At 40.4% G+C, this 17,271-nt stretch overlaps 1 protein-coding gene across 1 annotated transcript in view; it reads right to left on the reverse strand.

Annotated features, from left to right (window-relative positions):
* Window positions 1–1,714: 1,714 nt before the first annotated feature.
* ACYP2 (acylphosphatase 2) overlaps window positions 1,715–17,271 on the reverse strand; it is a 32,794-nt gene continuing 17,237 nt past the window's right edge. Inside the window, exon 4 of the mRNA XM_058020232.1 lies at window positions 1,715–2,520. Coding sequence (XP_057876215.1) covers window positions 2,406–2,520 — 115 coding nt within the window. The 3' untranslated portion in view covers window positions 1,715–2,405. The remainder of the gene's footprint in view (window positions 2,521–17,271) is intronic.

Raw genomic sequence — 17,271 nt, forward strand, 5'->3', positions numbered from 1 at the left:
GGCACAAAGCTCTCCTGCTCATGGCCTTGGCAAGGTTCTATTTTTTTATTCTTTAACTGAATAAAAACAAACCCATACATTTCTGAAATGCCTGTCATTTGGGAGTTAAACTCTGATTTTAATTAACATGTCTAGCCTTTAAGCTTAATGAGGTGAATTTTCCTTAATTCTAGTAGAACACAAGTCAGGCAAAACATTTTCCCCTCAAGAAAGTCAATATTGTCCAAAATGCCCAACTTGTGGAAGTCTGTTCCCACTATTTATTTCCAAGTCTTAACCCTTTTTAGATAGAAACTATCAGGAGAACAGAATAGAAACTATAGACAGAAACTGCTTCTATTGAAATAGAAACTATTTAGTGGAAAGTATTTCCACTTACAGCAAGAATGAAGCTGGCCTACACATCATACAGTCTTGCTGCATTGCATTTTGAAAAAATAAAATTCAGGGGTATCTATGGTTATAACTGAGTGATATTAGTATGGAGTAGAAAAGGAAGTATGCCTCAACTCAGTTTTGATGTCTAGTTATCCAACTGTTCTTGCTTTTGTTTTCTATCTTACCATTGGGATTCTTTGGCTCCTCAAAACCAATGATGCTCTCATTAAATCTAGAGACACTGCTCTGCTGTTCTGCACTTCCACAAATGGGATGGCTTTGGACTCAGGATACATTACCAGAATCTGAGGATTAAATAAAATGAGAAGATTAATGCCCACAGTGCCAGCAAAGGCTCCATTAGTTTCAGGAACACAGCACTGAGAAATGCTCTCTCTACACAATCCCTCCCAGAAAAGTGAGCACTTTTAACAGCTGCTTCCCTTCCTCAAGCCTTGCCTTTCTAGGGGAGTTGGGGTAAAATCCCCTGGTCCTTGTGAGCACCCAGCTCCACCCCTGGAACACATTAAAACAAGTTTTGGCTGCTCTTCCTCTGTATCCAATGACCCCTTTGTTTTTTGCCTTCCTCTCTCCTTGTTCCTCAAAAGATGAGCAAAGCACTTGGCAGGAACATCTTTGACTAAGGGGGCAGTTTCTGCCAGGTAGCTCCAAGGAAAATGTAAACGACTTTGTTAGGCAGGATGCAGTTTTCCATGAGGACGGAACAGTTATTGATCTCCTGCTACACTTGAACTTTGCCATTTACCATCAGCTGAACAAGGGCCATTGACCACCACTTCAACAATGGAGGCTTGTGTATAATCACAGAACAATTCATAAGCAGCTTCTGCAAATTCTAGAAAGGAGATTTTACTGCTTAACACAAAGGTCCAAAGAAAAATCAACCTAGTGGCAAGCAGAAATACCTTTCTAAGTACACATGCACTGATAGAGAAGTGCAGTGCTTAAGTGAGGAAATGTCCTTCCTGAAATTCAAACCATGAGCTGCAGACTTGGTGCAGCTGCCCAAACTGACACCACCTGCCCCAGGAAGGGGGACAGGGCAGCCAGTGGAACACCAGCTTCAATATCCTCATGAAGTCTCCCTGAATGTTCTAATCGTGACCCACAAGCACTGCAGGAGTGAGGATCCAGGACTGATCCAGTCCTGACTAACTCCAGGGTGCCTGTGGAGACAGCACTGGATACAGGAACTGCATCCACAATGGATCAGACTTATCCAGGATTTATTAGAACTTCTATGGACTTCAGATGATGGATGTGGGTGCAGGTTCCACCATACAGTCTTAACTCAGGAGCAAACACACCCATATGGAAAATCACTTAAATCTTCAATTTTAGTAAGAACATTAAAAAAGCAAAGAGATTAAAACATCCTTTATAATCAGCATGGATGCAAGCTACAGATAGACAAGGAAAAAACACACATTTCATCACCTTGGAACAAGATTTATCTGAATTATTTTATGGAGAATTTTAAACCAGAGCTGGTTAGATAATCCTAGTTTGAAACAACATATTTATTTTAATTTACCACTACAACCTTATTAATTGTCACATAGAGCCTGGTCTATAACAGGCATGTTACAGAGAGCTCTGAAGTGTTCCAGTTCTGTAGTTATGTATTTTTGGTGAGATTACAAACAGTGGAACATAAATTTTTAATTTTTCATCTAAATATGACTCACAGTGTAAAGATTAGGTGCCATCTGTTTGTATGTAACAAGTCTCATTGTGCACAAATAATCACCAGCACTTCTAAGCTTTTATCTGTCTTTCAAAGCTGCAATAAATTAGATATTGGCATTTTAGACACTAAATGTTGACATTCATGGTGCAAGATGTCTGACACAGCAACAGGAATTCTTACTTGGTGGGAACAGGGAGCATTTATGTTTATCCCTACTACAGAAAAGCATCCCAATGCTCTTGTAACATTTGATGGAGGCACATAAAATATCATGCAGCAGAAATGTCAGTTTTGTGCTTAGTGAAGTGCCCTCCTGTTAGTATCTAGTGTTGAAATCCGAGAAGTCAAGCTTGGAGATCTCCTTTTCATTGGAAAAATTTGTTTTATCGATGCGGGAACTTGGGCTTCCAACTTTGCTCAGCCAGGATTTCCTGCAGGAAAAATAAGAGAGAGTTGGCAGATAAGGAACTGCACATGTGAGGGTTATTCTCTGTCATGCCTTCACTCACTTTTACTTTTCTAAGAGCCATAAAAAGCATCTTTCAATAAGAAAATTACCCCAAATCTGTTCTTCTCTGTTTCCCCTCCCTTTCTCTTTAAAAGCAAACCAAACTCTTTAAAGGTATCAGCGTTTCCAGGGCATTTACAGAATATTACACAAAACCACAGCTGATAAAAAGGCTAGAACAGATTTACAGCAATGATCCCTTCTAAACACTATTAATAGTATTCCTATAATTACCTTTGCAGAGTCAATACTGTGCTTTTAGCAAGGACCTACAAACCACTGATAACTGAAAAGATAACTGAATCCCAACACTCACTTTGCTCCTTGCTGGTAACTAAAAACAAGGGAACTGGAAAGGAATGAGTTCAAAACCAGCAAAAAAACATCAATTATGTCAGAGCAATACTGATTTGTAATAAATACTGAATGTTATACTGGATGACTGGATATCCAAACACTGGAAATGCAGCAGGTGAGTGCTTACACAGAGGTTCATTTACAAAAAACACTTACTTGGTCAGTATTTTTGGTTGTGCTAAACTCCCAGAAGTAGAAGAGAGAAAAGTATTTTATTGTACCATATTGAAGAAGAAATATACTTCCACACAAATGATTTTTAGAAGTTAGTATAGACACTTAGCTGATTGCTAATAAAAAGAAATATTCACCTTACTCTAATTTGAAAACAATAGTTCCCTTATTAAGAGTTATGCTAATTAATCCATTGCAGAATCCCACTAAGCATTGTAAACTGCAATATTCTAGCAGTGAGACCTAATTTTGAAGTCTTTATAATGAGAATCATGGACATAAATTACTTACCTTGAGCCAGTAAATCAGTGTATCACACCTGAGATACAGAAACACACCTTGCTAGAGGACCTACATGCAAGATTTTTGAAAAAGCAGCTCTTGACACCAGAAAATGCTGCAAAACTTCAAGGGGCTTCACCAGTTACCAGAGACAAATAATTTTCCCATGAATCATGTTAGTCTCTCACAGATGGGTCTCATCACTGGCACAGCCAGTTCTAAACTTGCATTCAATGTAACTTCAACAATAAAACAGAGCCTCTGTATGAAAAATTTCCTACAAAACAGCAACCAGGAATCTCATGTTCCACGTGTGACTTTCTTTATTTTAGCACAGAGAAATTAAAATACCTGTCAGATGCTCTCACTTCCTCACACCTCTTGTTCTTTGCTGCATGTTATGAACAACCTCCCTTCCTGTCTTAGATGAAGCCTTTCCAGTAAGGAATATATCATAGGAATAAAGAGTCCAGGAGTAAAACAGGAGAACACAACTTCTCAGTTCTGCTGGAAGTCTCAAGACAGAGGGGATATTTCAACAGAAGGAAACAAGCCTAAGGACAGACCAGTCCCTTTTGTTTCATATTCAGAAAAAAACCTGAAAATGTTTCTTGTTTATTTACCAGGAAAGTCTCTAACAGTTGGATGTCCTTGAGTGAGAAGAAAGAACATGTATTTGGAATACTGAATTAATCTCCTGAAAATAGTAGAAATTGCTTTTTAAGTAATGTGATAGTTTGTTCACTATTTCCTTTTGTCTTCCTGTTTTGAAGGTGAGCTTATCCTGGAAAAATCCAAAAGGAACATATTCCTTGGCCAGCCTTCACAACAAAAATTTATCCCTGGGCGCTTCCAAGTCCCAAATTTTGCTGGGTGAAGAAATACCTACAAACTCTGACCAGAGTAAACAATCCACTCTCAGCTCCACAAATCCTCCTTCACATGAATAAGGATGAAGCACAAATTACAAAAATCCAGTTAGAGCAACTCAGCTCCATGGAAACTCTTTACAGGATGTGTGTTTATTTCTTATTTAATGCAGCAGAGAGGGGAGGAGGCAATATCTGGGAATTACATGACTTTGGGGCTCAGCTCTGCATTGAGGGGACTTTTCTGACCCATCTCCCTCTCTCTGCTCAAGTGACAGCCCAGTCACCAGCAATGTGAAGAAGCACATTTTTCACAAGCTAAGAAAGCAGAAAATCCGTATTTCCTAGAAGTTTAATGTCATCTCCAATCTCATCACTACCAGGGGTATTTATTTCCTTCAACAGTGAAGAAAAGGTTCTGAACTCTTCTCCTCAGCCTGTTCAATTCCCATTCACCTCAGATCTCTTCATGTGTGTATACATGAGCTACAATTACTTGCATTTGGAATCTTAGCTTGTCATTTATAGCATCCATGTTAAAATTCACTGCTCCTTCCCACTTCTCAGGAGTGCAAAGACTCCCTCCCCCTCACTCATCTGAAGCAATCGAGGACATTGCTGAGAAGACATCACACAGGTTACTCTTGTTTTAAAGGATTCATTCCCAAAATGACTGCTCAAATGAATCCAGAACAAGAGCTAACCTTTAAATAGCCATTTCTGACCATGTTTAACTACATGGAATGATTTGGGCTGGGAGGGACCTTAAAACCCACCCAGTGCCACCCCTGCCATGGGCAGGGACACCTTCCATAATCCCAGGTTGCTCCAAGCCCCATCCAACCTGGCCTTGCACACTGCCAGGGATGGGGCTGCCACAGCCTCTCTGGGCAACCAGTGCCAGGACCTCCCCACCCCTCCCCACCCAACCCTGCCTTCTGTCACTTTGAAGCCATTTCCCCTTGTCCTGTCTCTCCATTCCCTTGTAAACAGCTCCTCCCCAGCCCAAGCACTGCCTGTCAATGAAGTTGCTCTTGGCCATGCTCTGATGCCACTGAGTTCACCATGGATTTCTGAGTTACACAACCTCCCTGTCCAGGGGAGAAGCCAGTGCTCCTGAAACAGCTTCCCAACCAAACCACACAGCTTCCCAATCCCCATGTTCATGAGGGATACTCCTAGGAGCTTAGAACAATTTGATCTATCACTCCTTCCCTTCTCTCCTTTCATTAACTATAACAAACCTTGCTAATAGACACTGTCTTGACACCCAGGCAACAGAGCCCTTCCCACTCCACGTGTTCTTGGAAAAAACATCTAAAGACCTGGGTTTTCACCATCCCAGTTCATATCCTTGTGGAAACAGCCTAGCTGGCACAGCATTCCAAGCAGGAAAACACTCCTACCTGTCAGCTTGGCAGAATGGAGCCTGGCCAGGTATCTAGAGAGATCCCTGGAAAGGTTGTTCAAGGAGTTACATCTCTGTAACACAGAATAATCACAGAACCCAAGGCTGGAAAAGACCTCCCAGACAGATTCCAACCTTTGACCAAACACCATCTTGTCAACTAAAGCACAGCACTAAGCACCATCATTAATAATCATAATAATTAATAACACTGGCACAGCCCTAAAATGCACTGTGCTTGAAATATTACAATAACAGAGTAACTTCCTGATTTCCTGAACAATATTTATTTTTTAACTCCAATCTCTGCTACAAAACAGAACTCTCCAAAATACACAGCTTGCTTGGCATTATTCTCTGAAGTATTTCTTTACGATATGAAAACTATTCCTGCAATAGTTTCTTTTTATATGCAAAAAGACAAACATTTGTCCTGATACTGGAGAAATCTGCAGATAGAAGAGGACCTGGAAATGCCCTCCAGCATTAATACATAAGGAGCTAGGCACAGGTTAAGAATATGTTCCTCTCTCTTCACCTCAAGCCCAGTGTCACTTAAGCAGAACAGGAGAAACCTGTGTTTTTATTTAGAGGAAGAGAAAATAATGGCACTGGCTTGTTTACACTTTATTTCCCTTTGTTTAGGATAAATACTGCAGAGAATGTTACTTTTTGAAGATCATATGACAGCACATATCAGGCTTGCAAATATTTATAAAATCCCTCCAATTTCTTTTTGCCTTCTGCAACAGCACTGTCCAATTTTCATAAATCCTGATATTTCAATGTTTGCAGAAGAAATGTGGAATTCTCTCTCTCTCATGACTATCTGGCTTCTGAGATTTTGGAAAGAACTTCAGCCACGGTTTTCAAGCTTTGCTCTGTAATGTTTAGGGCCAGGAACATTTGTTTTTATAAACCCAAAAATTCCTCTGCATAAAGACACCTCCCACCTTTCCCTCCTCAGCTTACTGCAGAGCCATTCCTATTGTCCATACACCTCTGCTCCTCCTGCCAGGAAAATAGGTAACTGTAAAGAAAATTGTCAGGGTTTCTTGCTGTGAAAAAGTAGCAGGAAGAATAAAAACCCTGGCAAAGAAATGTGTTGGGAACAATGGGATTTGAGAACTAGGCTAAATGCAAGGGAGGGGAATTTTAACCCCATTATTAGGATGGCCCCACCAGAGCCCAGCACATGCAAGCCAGGTGAGGGGTTACTCCAGAGGATGAAAGGAAGCAGAAGCAGCAGGATTGAAGGATGCAGACCAAGCAGTGGGTGGCTGGAAATGAAGGGACCTGCTGAGGCGTGGGCATGGAGGCCCAGAATAGAGCAGCAGCCTGGAGCTGTGTGGGAGCCTGGCTGCTCCGTGCATCCCAACTGCAGGAATGCCTCAGCCCATCGGGGATTCAACACAAGGTCTGGAAGTGTTTGAGGAAGGAGAGAAAGGTAGTTAATCAAAACTGGTGTTTGACTCTGTTTTTAAACACAGCTGTCAGATGAATGTTGTTAATTTGTTTATATTTCTTCCTTCCTTGCTGCACTCAGGGGCAGCATTTCCCTTGGGAATGCACAATGAGCTTTTCCTCGAGGTATATTGGAAAGGATGTCAACAGCAAGGGCAGATTAGCAGGATCTGAGATTTTACAGATATTGTGGGACACAGCCCTGAGTAAGCCTCAAATACACATTTTGATGGTGAATTTCTATTTATAAACTTGAGAAGAGTGACTTATGCATTAATCATCATTCTGTATGGTATTGGCAAGGCTTTTTTAATGTAGAAGTGACCATGGCCAGTTTGTATCAGGGGAGAATTTGTCTCTATGTACCTCAAATCCACTCAGACAGTGTATCTGATCTATGTTAAATGTCCTCACCTATTACTTTAAAGAGGAGGAATTATCCCACAATGATAGAAACAAAGCCTGGAGTTGTTCTGGTTTTGTCATATACAATGCCAAGATCTGTTGTGCATTTTCCTGTTAATCATCTTGGTAACCTTCAAGGAGGATTTAATCATTTCAACATGAGATCATAAGTATATTTTTATTAAAACTTATCAGCATACCTCTTTGTTTAGGCCATGTTAGGCAAGTCACTTTTGGCTTCTTTCAGAGATCTTATCAGAAAAATCTCAGCAACACTGCAGTCATTTGTTCCAAAGTAAAGAAGTGAGTGAAAAGTAAACCCAAATTCAGCCATTCCAGTAACTCAAACAAAGCTTTTATGTCCACACTGACCTACAGAAAAGCAGGAGACAAAGGGAATTTCCAGTTAAGCTTGTGTCCTGTCTCTCAGAGCAGTAAACATCCCAGGAAGCCAGCAGCAGCCAAAAGGCCCATTGTGTTTTCTCCCTGGAATCTGTCTGCCCCTACAGGGACCTTGGCTCCCCAGGCAGACTGGGAATCTTGGCTAACCCCACCCACTGCACAGAACCCACTCAAGGTTCTCTGCACTCCACAGCTATTAAAGTCAAGGCCACAGGAAGCTTAAATGAGGAGCAACTGCTGCTGTTAGGGCACCAACAAAAGAAAAGCTCTTTCTAATGCTCAGCACCCATCACCCACATAAGACTGAACAAGGACTAAAGGACTTCAGCCTCTGACCAATTTTACCCATCAAAATGTTAATTAAACCCTTACAGTGGCCATTTCAGAGCCAGAATGAATCACCACACTTGACCAGCTCAGCTTTACTTCAAGCCCATGTCCTTACACAGCCTGGCAGAAATCCAAGAGTCCAGCTGACCAACACAGTCAGGAATCTGAAAGACAACACTTCCCTGTTGTGTAGTCCCAAGGCTCAGCCACACACAAAAGCCATGAGGAACAACACCCACAGTTCCACTCTTGCTGCAGCTCCTCACAGAAGACACTTACACTGAAGAATAATTCATTATTATGCAAGAACTAAAAATAATGCCAGGCCAAATTGGAGTGAATTTCTTCAAGCACCACTGGGATTCTATTTTCCCCAAAACTCCCCCTTACCTTACAAATCTCTTTGCATAGTTTAAGGACTGAAAAAATAAAAGAGTTAGAAGGCTCACAGAGAAGTTGCCATTTCCAATTATAAATGTCTTAAAGGAAGGCACCAACACTTTTAAAGCATCCTCCTGTAGAGCTCTGAGCAAGTCTGAGGGCCAATATTTAACATGCTCAGCGCATAAATTTATCTTTTCCTAGAATGCCTCCGTTGGAACATTTCACAAGCTAACAAGGTTGGCCTACAACTAAGAACTTTGGGTTTCTTTTTATCCTCAGTTTGCAAAAGAGTTTTGAATATTTTTTTTTCAAGCATTCAGCCAGCTCAGCTCTATTTTTTCCCCAATTTTACACTATGTGATCTAATTTGTTAATTCAAATTGCACTTTCCAAGGAAGCAGTTACACCCCCACCTTTTAACCTCCCATCTCCAACTGCTTTTTTTAAAGCAACTGTGATGTAACATAGTAGACTTTTCAGAACATAAGAGCAACAAGAAAATGTTTTAAATACATAATATTAGAGAGCACAAATGGATTCCACTAGCTAATAGTCTGCTTAAAATTTATAAGCTGAGAAAATTTGAGCTTTATCAAGACTTACTTTCGTAATGCTCTATTTTTTTGGTATTACAGATATAGCTCCAACAAGCAGAAAGCAAAAAATTAACATAAGGGTGTTGCAGGGATTCTGCTCTTGATTTGACAAGTGCTCCTTGTGATTTCCAGCACACCAGATCAGGGAGGCGCATCCAGCAGGGAGTGTTTACAAGGCAGGGAACACTGCACCTGTCATCCACAGGATGCACACACAATATTCCCTGGAAAGCACAGGAAGGACCAGGATATGTATTATTTATTGTTTTCATCATATATCCCCAAGACCCTCTGTCTGCTCTGCCTTGAGGTAAAGCTCCAGACACAACAGCCTGAGGCAGGAGGGGCTCCAGGGTAGGAGCCAGGCTGTCCCTCAGGGACCCCATGGAAGCAAACACCCCTTTTCACTCACATACCAAGGAATTGTATTCCACCTACAGTAATAAAATAACTTTCATTCTTCAACATATTACTCCTTTATCATGTTTTTCTTATGACTTCACCTGTATTCCAAATACCATTTCTGGCTGATCTAATCTCAACTCCATTTCTCTCTGGCTTTCCAAGTACCATGAAGTTATCCTTTCACTCTCTGCAGGCAGGTATTAAACACATCACCCTAATGAAGCCATTCAAGCCCTGATCCCAACCGCTCCAACAGGAGGGATGCTGGATAGATCAGCTGAGATATCAAATAAAACCCAAACAGAATCAGCCAAGGCTTCCTGATTTCCTCAAAGTCTACATTGCAACGTCTCTAATTGCTAGACTTTATACTTTCTATTAATATTAAAAAATTAGATAGAAAAGACTTTTTCACCACAGCATGCCAAGGGCAAATCCCATCCTGGGGTCCATGATCTGTCACTATGGATATACTCACTGAGGAAAAATAAACACAAAGCTCCCAGCTATTTAAGGAAGCTATCAGAGCATGAAGAAGTATCCCAGTTCAATGTTTCTTTGTGTAAAAAAATTGTTAAACAAGGCTTTTAATGCGTACTGAAATGAGATCTGATATGTGTTCTTGCTGTTCAGTGTTGTATTACACCATGCTTTTATTAAACTTAATTTTCAGAGTATTTACCAAAAACATTCTCCTGTTTATCTGCAACAGTGATAAAATGAATGAATCAAGAAATAGAATTCTTTGAATCTTTTTTCTTACAAAATGAAGCCATATTGGAAATACCAAAATCTCACCTTCCCAAGGCGGCTCTGGAACTTCCTACTTGAAGTTAACACGTACCAAAACCAAACCAGACTGATTTAATTATAATTGAGAGTAACTGGCTTCATCTTTCCACCTACATTTCTCATGGGTCTGGATATTTTCCTGCTCATTCTAAATCTGCCCCTTAACAGTACAAGATTTCAGTAGTGAGAGCCTCAGACTCCAAAAAAAAATCAGAATAAAAGCAGTATTGCACTAAAGGCAGCATCTTATTTCTACTGAAGTCAACAGCATCTTCTATCTACTAAAGTCAACACTTACTAGGGACAGGGAGATGGACTTGATGTCTGCTTTTGCAAAATTTAAACAAAGAACTATGACTACAGAAGAAAAATATCAAAATCAAAAGAAACCATCTTTGGAAGACTACATCATACTGTGCAAGTATTCCCAAATAGGTCTTGTTAATAACTATTTATAAGCACCTTGTCCTGCAGAAAATTTTTATTTTGTTGTTTATGCTTCATAATTCCTTAATATACAGCAGGTTTTTATAATTTGTGAGATGCTTGGTAACAAGATAATTATTGGCAAAGCATAAATATGTTCCTAAACTCCATCTTCCTGGGTTTTTTCTATTTTTCTTTCAAGCTTCAGAGTCTGTCAAGAAGTATCAAACATCTCATTTGTTTTCTGTAATTTATGCCATTTTCTTTTTTTCCCTTCCCCCTTTTTGAAGTTCTTCCTATGGCTTTCCCATTGAATCTGGCTGCTGCAGGAGCCACATGGGTTGGGATATGAATTGAGAACTACAAAAAAAAAACACCCTTGAAAGCCACAAATCTAACTAGTGGCTCATTTTACTAAAATTTATATACAAGTATTTCAGAAAAGCCCTCAACTCATTTCACAGTCAACTTGAAGCTCCTTGGTGCTTTCACTTACAGATTTCCAAAGGCAGGGAGCTGAAGCCCTTGCACAGAAGACACAGAGGCATTCCTAGAATAAAACCTCTCAAAAGGCAAGCTCAGGCTCTTTGCTTTTGCTCATTTTTATGTCCACAGAGAATAAAAGATGTTTTCAGTTTTTGGCAACACCAAGCCCTTTGAAGCAAAACAACAAAAGTAATAATTTATAGGAGGAATTACACAAAACATTAGCTCTCTATGACTGGAGGAGCTGCTGTGAAAAAATAATTTCACAAAATTCATGTCAGAACAGTTCATGTCATCATGCTTTTTATAAAAACAAGCTGCCTGGCTGTCCAGAAAAAACAGTCCAAACACTATATAAATCATATCAGTTAAAGATGAACTTCACAGCAGCTGCACTGAAATTCAGGACAGATCATGTGTGGGACGAAGAGAGTGGCTTGACCATAGATCTGCCTCCAGAAAAAGGCACTAAAAGCCTCCAGGAATTCCCACTCTGAGATAAGGACCCAGTTTTATGAATATTTATGATGATATGACAGATTTTACCACCAAACTGAGATCAGGAAGGAGCTCAAGAGCGCATCACCTCTGTGAGTCACATTCCAGGCTCTCAGACTGGGTACCAGCAAAAGGAAGAATCACTGGAACTCTTCCCAAAGGCACAGAAACATCATTTCATCCTTTACAACATCAACAAGCAGGAATAATTGCCATTTCATTCAGCACAGCACTAAGACAGGAGTGCAAAGTCAGTCCCATTTCTTACATCATGCTGAATCTTTCTCCTGTGTTTGGAGAAATGAGTGGTTGCTTATTCTGCTGGAATTTTCATCAGCAAACACACATGCAAAGACATCTGAAGCAGCACAACTGCTGCTACTGTGTGAATAGATCCTACTGAGGGCAAATTTGCATTTATACCTAGAGTAAAATATATATAAAAAGCTAATCTTGACTGTGACAACTCCACACAATATACTCTCAACATATAGGCTTCCAATTCCAAAGACATTCAGTTTCAAACAAGCCATCCCTCAAACTCTTGGATACCAGTCACCAGAGAACATTTCCTCTTGGACAGACACTCAATTATTTAGGCAAACCAAACTCCTCCAGGAGACTGGAAATCCTGGCACTGAGAAGTCAACAGCTGTCAGAACCCAGTCAACAAGGACTTCTAGGAATTCATTAGCCAGGGAACACCTGTAATGCTGTTCCAAGCATTAAACACACAATGCCATAACCAACCTAATTCAGAGCTGCTGCATCAGTTTCCTTTGCAATCAAGGGCATTTGGCCACAGAATCTGACAAATTATTAAACAAATAATTCAAATTACATCAGCTACTTCCCTGTGCTTGTATGAAATTCTGTGTGTGGACTGTGGGGACCAAATAAAGTCAGAACCTTGCATTACAAGCTCAGAATTCCCACATGGAACTTGGCTCTCCAGCTCCATTCCTACAGGACCAAGAGCACAAGGGTTATTAGAAAGGTGCCTGCAAGTAAAGAAATGCATCTCTACCAGAGAACAACTTTTCCCCTAACATAAAGCAGCAAAAAGGATTTTTATTTAATTAAAACATCCATTTTGGCTTCAAATTTAGTAGAGGACAACACAGGCTTGCCTACATATTTATTTGTTTACTGAAACAATGGAAACAAGTTCATGATTCAATTACTGACAGATGATCTACTATTGTGATGTAAATCCTTCTGTTCCTTCATTCTCCTTTGACTTCACAATAGAAACAACCTTAATTTTGCTTATTTATCCATATATTGATCCAGTATGTAGAAAAACACTACAACATTTGTTTAATTTTTAACCCTCTTATGTAAAACTCCATCTAAAACTTCAAATTTTAGCTTTAAATTTAGCTCTAAATTTTAGCTTTAAATCATTCTTTTCACCCTAGTTTTAACTGTTGGACATTTCTAATGACTTACCTTTCCCAATACTGGAAGACAAAGCCCCAAAATTCCTAAGTATTGATGGGTCCATTTCTTAAGGGTCCTTCATCTTCAAGGTGTATGTTAAGAAGCAGCTCAGTGACCATCTAGGAAACCTAACCACTACAATAATTTTCTACTCTGTATATTAATTTGTAAATATTTTTAAGCCAAGAGTCTGATCCCCTACAAATACACCCAAACAACTGGCACTATAACTCAAGGATTAAGTCTATCAGCTTGAGAAATCTGGGCTGAGCTTCTCAGACAAAGAAATCCAGCAGGAACTTCAAGGAGCGACACCTCCAGCTAAAAAGCAACACAATTATGGTTGAGATCCAGAAAATTTCATTAAATATTAATATCTCCTGCTTTGCCTTGCTCCTGCAGCAGCAGCAAAAGGATAAAAACAGAGAAAAACCTGTCCAGCTAATCAAATTGTGGGTGCTGATTAAGTGAAACTTTGACTCCTCTCCCTATATTTAGAGATAGAGAACGAGATTCTCTCCAAACCCCACAGCACTCACAGATCCAAAGTGCTGGATGGCTCCCAAGAACTGGTAACAGGATGACAATTCCCCACCCTTCACAAAACACAAACCACTGATTTTATTAGGAAATGACACACACTGTTCCCAGGTATACAACTGATACATGGCTGAGGTGACCAGAAAACAGCAACTGACCAAACCCTGAAGCAACAGGGCAGAAAATAAAACCTCTTTATTCTACCTAAACATATTTACAACCCTTACAAGATTAATCAGAAAACAAACAGGGAGAACCCTAAGGAGAGCCAATTACCAGAACAGAAAACTATGCATAAACAATTCAGCCTTTATCTGCATGTATAATTTTAACACAATTACATTTACCATGAGCACATGGGACAAAAATGGTTGTGCGGCTGCAGCTTTAACATGAACCATAAGCAGCTCAAAGCTGCCACATTTAAACAGAGCAGCCACACAACTGATGGAAACCTGGCTGAACACCAGGCTCAAGCAGAAACACCAAAGAGGGTGCAGGGAGCACTTAATTCAGAGTAAGGAGTAGCTTTCCCATTCAGTTCTATGGATAAATGGAATAAATTTTTGTCTCTCTTCATCACCCTTACAAATCAAGGCTACCTTGCCATTTCTAGAGTCCACTGCACACCTTAAGTGGCAGCTGTACATTCCCAGCACTCTGCTGCTTGGTGGCACAATGTTGACCTAGGAACTCTGCAAAAAGGACAGCTGAAACCTACTTAAAGTGGTTTAGAGCAGAGTTAAATGTGGCAAAGAGTGAGTATGAACAAGACCAGCATGCCTAAATCTACACAGATCAAGGCAGACCAACAGCTCTCCACAACACCTGAGTTCCACATCCACTGGTTTTATGCTCCAAATGTGCATCAGCATTGGCAGAATTAGAATCCCAGGATGGGTCAGGTGAAAAGGGACCACAGTGCCTCAGTCCAACCATCCCAGAACACACAGGATTGTGTCCAGCTGATCCTGGAACATCTCCAGAGAGGGAAATTCCACAGCCTCTCTGGACAAACTGTTCCAAGGAGTTCTTCCTCCTGTCCAGGTGGAATCAGTTCCTGCCTGTTCCTCTTGTGCCATGGCTGGGCCCCCTGGAACAGAGCCAGGGACACCCAGGGCTGAGGGCTCCCCGGGAGGCTGAGCAGCCCCAGCTCCCTCAGCCTCTCCTGGGCACAGAGATGCTCCAGGCCCTTCCTCATCTCCACAGCCATCACTGGCCCTGCTGCAGGAGCTCCCTTGCCTCCTGTCCTGATGATCCCACAACTGGGCACAACACTCCAGCTGTGCCTCCCAGGGCTGGCCAGAGGGGCAGGATTCCCCTCCAACCTTTTGGGAATGCTCTTCCAATGCATCCCAGGTCCCTTGAGCCTTCCTGCCCCCACAGCACCGCTGGTCAGGGACACCTTGGTGTCCATTAGGATCCTTCTCTGCAGAGCTGATACCCAGCAGGTTGGCAGGAGAACGAGGGCACCACCCCAAACTTCCTGAGGAGGTGCCTTGGTTGCTGAGGAGTCTGTAGGAGGGAGAGGCAGAACAGCTCCTGTGTGTGAGGGGGACACCAAGTGACAGGTGACAAGGACCAAGCTTTCCTTTTGATCCCCATCCTCACACATGGAAGAGAATCGAGGAACTGAGTACACTTTCCACTCCAGTGCTTCTATAAAAATCACTTTGTAGGCTGCTACAAAGCAACAGAGCTCAAAGCTGGGGATTTTTATGTAAAATGTGATAAAGAGGACCTAAATCTGTTCTATGATGTTACTGTGCAAGATTCAAACTGTATTCTTTCCTGAAATGTTTTTAAAATAAATCCAGTTTCAAAGAAAATTCCAGGTACCAAGCAATTACTTATTACTTACAGTTCTTCAGGGCACTTCAGTGAATCCTGGGAGAGATTGTTTGCTAAGGAATGCAAAACACTTCCCTTATGGCAAAATTCTTTCAGACAAAAACTGTTGCTGGCTAGAGAATACAAATCATCCCAGCTCATCAAAAGGATTTTTTGTAAAGCAAATTATTCTTCATTAATTATTACTTTATTTGCATTCACCACTTTTAGCAGCTGTTTCACACAAATTTATGTCTCTTGAGCTGATATTCAGCCCTATCAAATCGCACAAAATAAATGATGTATAACTGAAAAGGTCACCTTCTCCCATATACTTTTCAGGAACCTCCAGTCAAAACCCCAGGACTTCAGTAAACCCTTCAAAAATCCTAAATTGGAAATTTATATTTTCCAGGAGTTCAAAGCATTTTGAGCTACCAAGGGGGACTGGGCACCAAAAAGCCTTTTAATATTTTGAAATTAAAAAACTCCCAATAACTAAAAAGTTGAAGTTATTGAGTTAAAGAAATTCAGGCCTGTCTCACCCTTCATCAGAAATCAATTTCATGATGAAGAAGCACAAACTCTTCAAGCCTCTGCATATTTAAAATTCTTATGCAACTTTCTTTTAAGACATGATGGCTTCTCTGTTTTACTGCCATGTTAAATATATTCTTTCCCTTTTTAAACTGATTTCTAAATAATATAGTTCTCCAAATGACAAATGAGTTCCAGCCAGCTTGGTTCTTCAGTGATGTTTGGAATTTTTAATTAAAGAAAATCCTGGAAAACTGTATTAATAAGGCACTGATATGCACTCCAAAAAATTTAAAAATAATAAAGTATAGGAATACAGCATAACATAAAACATCTTGGTTGATCTTCCACAAATACAAATTAAAACAAATTTTAAACACTGCTTGACTAGGAAAAGAAAAAGTTTTTATATTCTGGGGGCTCTCAGAAGAAGCAGAAGACATCACAGAACTGAAGCTGTAACACAAGGGAAGAGGGTAATTTAATGTGGAGTTATATATTAAAAAGCCACTAATAACAACTATTAACTGCTCTGTGACAAGAAACTTCCACATCCCTCACTGAATTCTGCATTCCTAGCAGGAATTAATTCCATTTATTCCTAAACAATTCATTGAAACACTGGGTCTGCAATGGCAAGGTGGGAAATGCTTTTTTAAACTCAGATCTCATTTCAATCAGTCCCAGAATGGTGTTTGAAAAGAGGGGCAAAGATTAAGAAATAAGACCTGGATCAAGTTTCTCTACACTGGCTGAAATTTCATTTTCCATTAAAGCTGTCAACCAGCTTCACTGAAAGAAGTGATTTTAATTACATTTGACAACCCCAAAACTGCTGTCTTATTTCCAAAAGTCCTGTTCAACATTAGCTACCAAAAGGAAATCAATATTTCAACTCATCCCTTTTCTCCTGGCATTGATTCTTCTGCAAAGCAGATGGAAAGCAGCATTTTTGTAGGGGAGTTGCTAAGAGAAACATCTAGAAGGCACAAAATAGTAACTTCCACACATGCAAGTAGATTGACATCTAGTGTAAAAACACTGAA

This window comes from Melospiza georgiana, chromosome 3 (assembly GCF_028018845.1).
Source record: "Melospiza georgiana isolate bMelGeo1 chromosome 3, bMelGeo1.pri, whole genome shotgun sequence".
Taxonomy (NCBI): domain Eukaryota; kingdom Metazoa; phylum Chordata; class Aves; order Passeriformes; family Passerellidae; genus Melospiza; species Melospiza georgiana.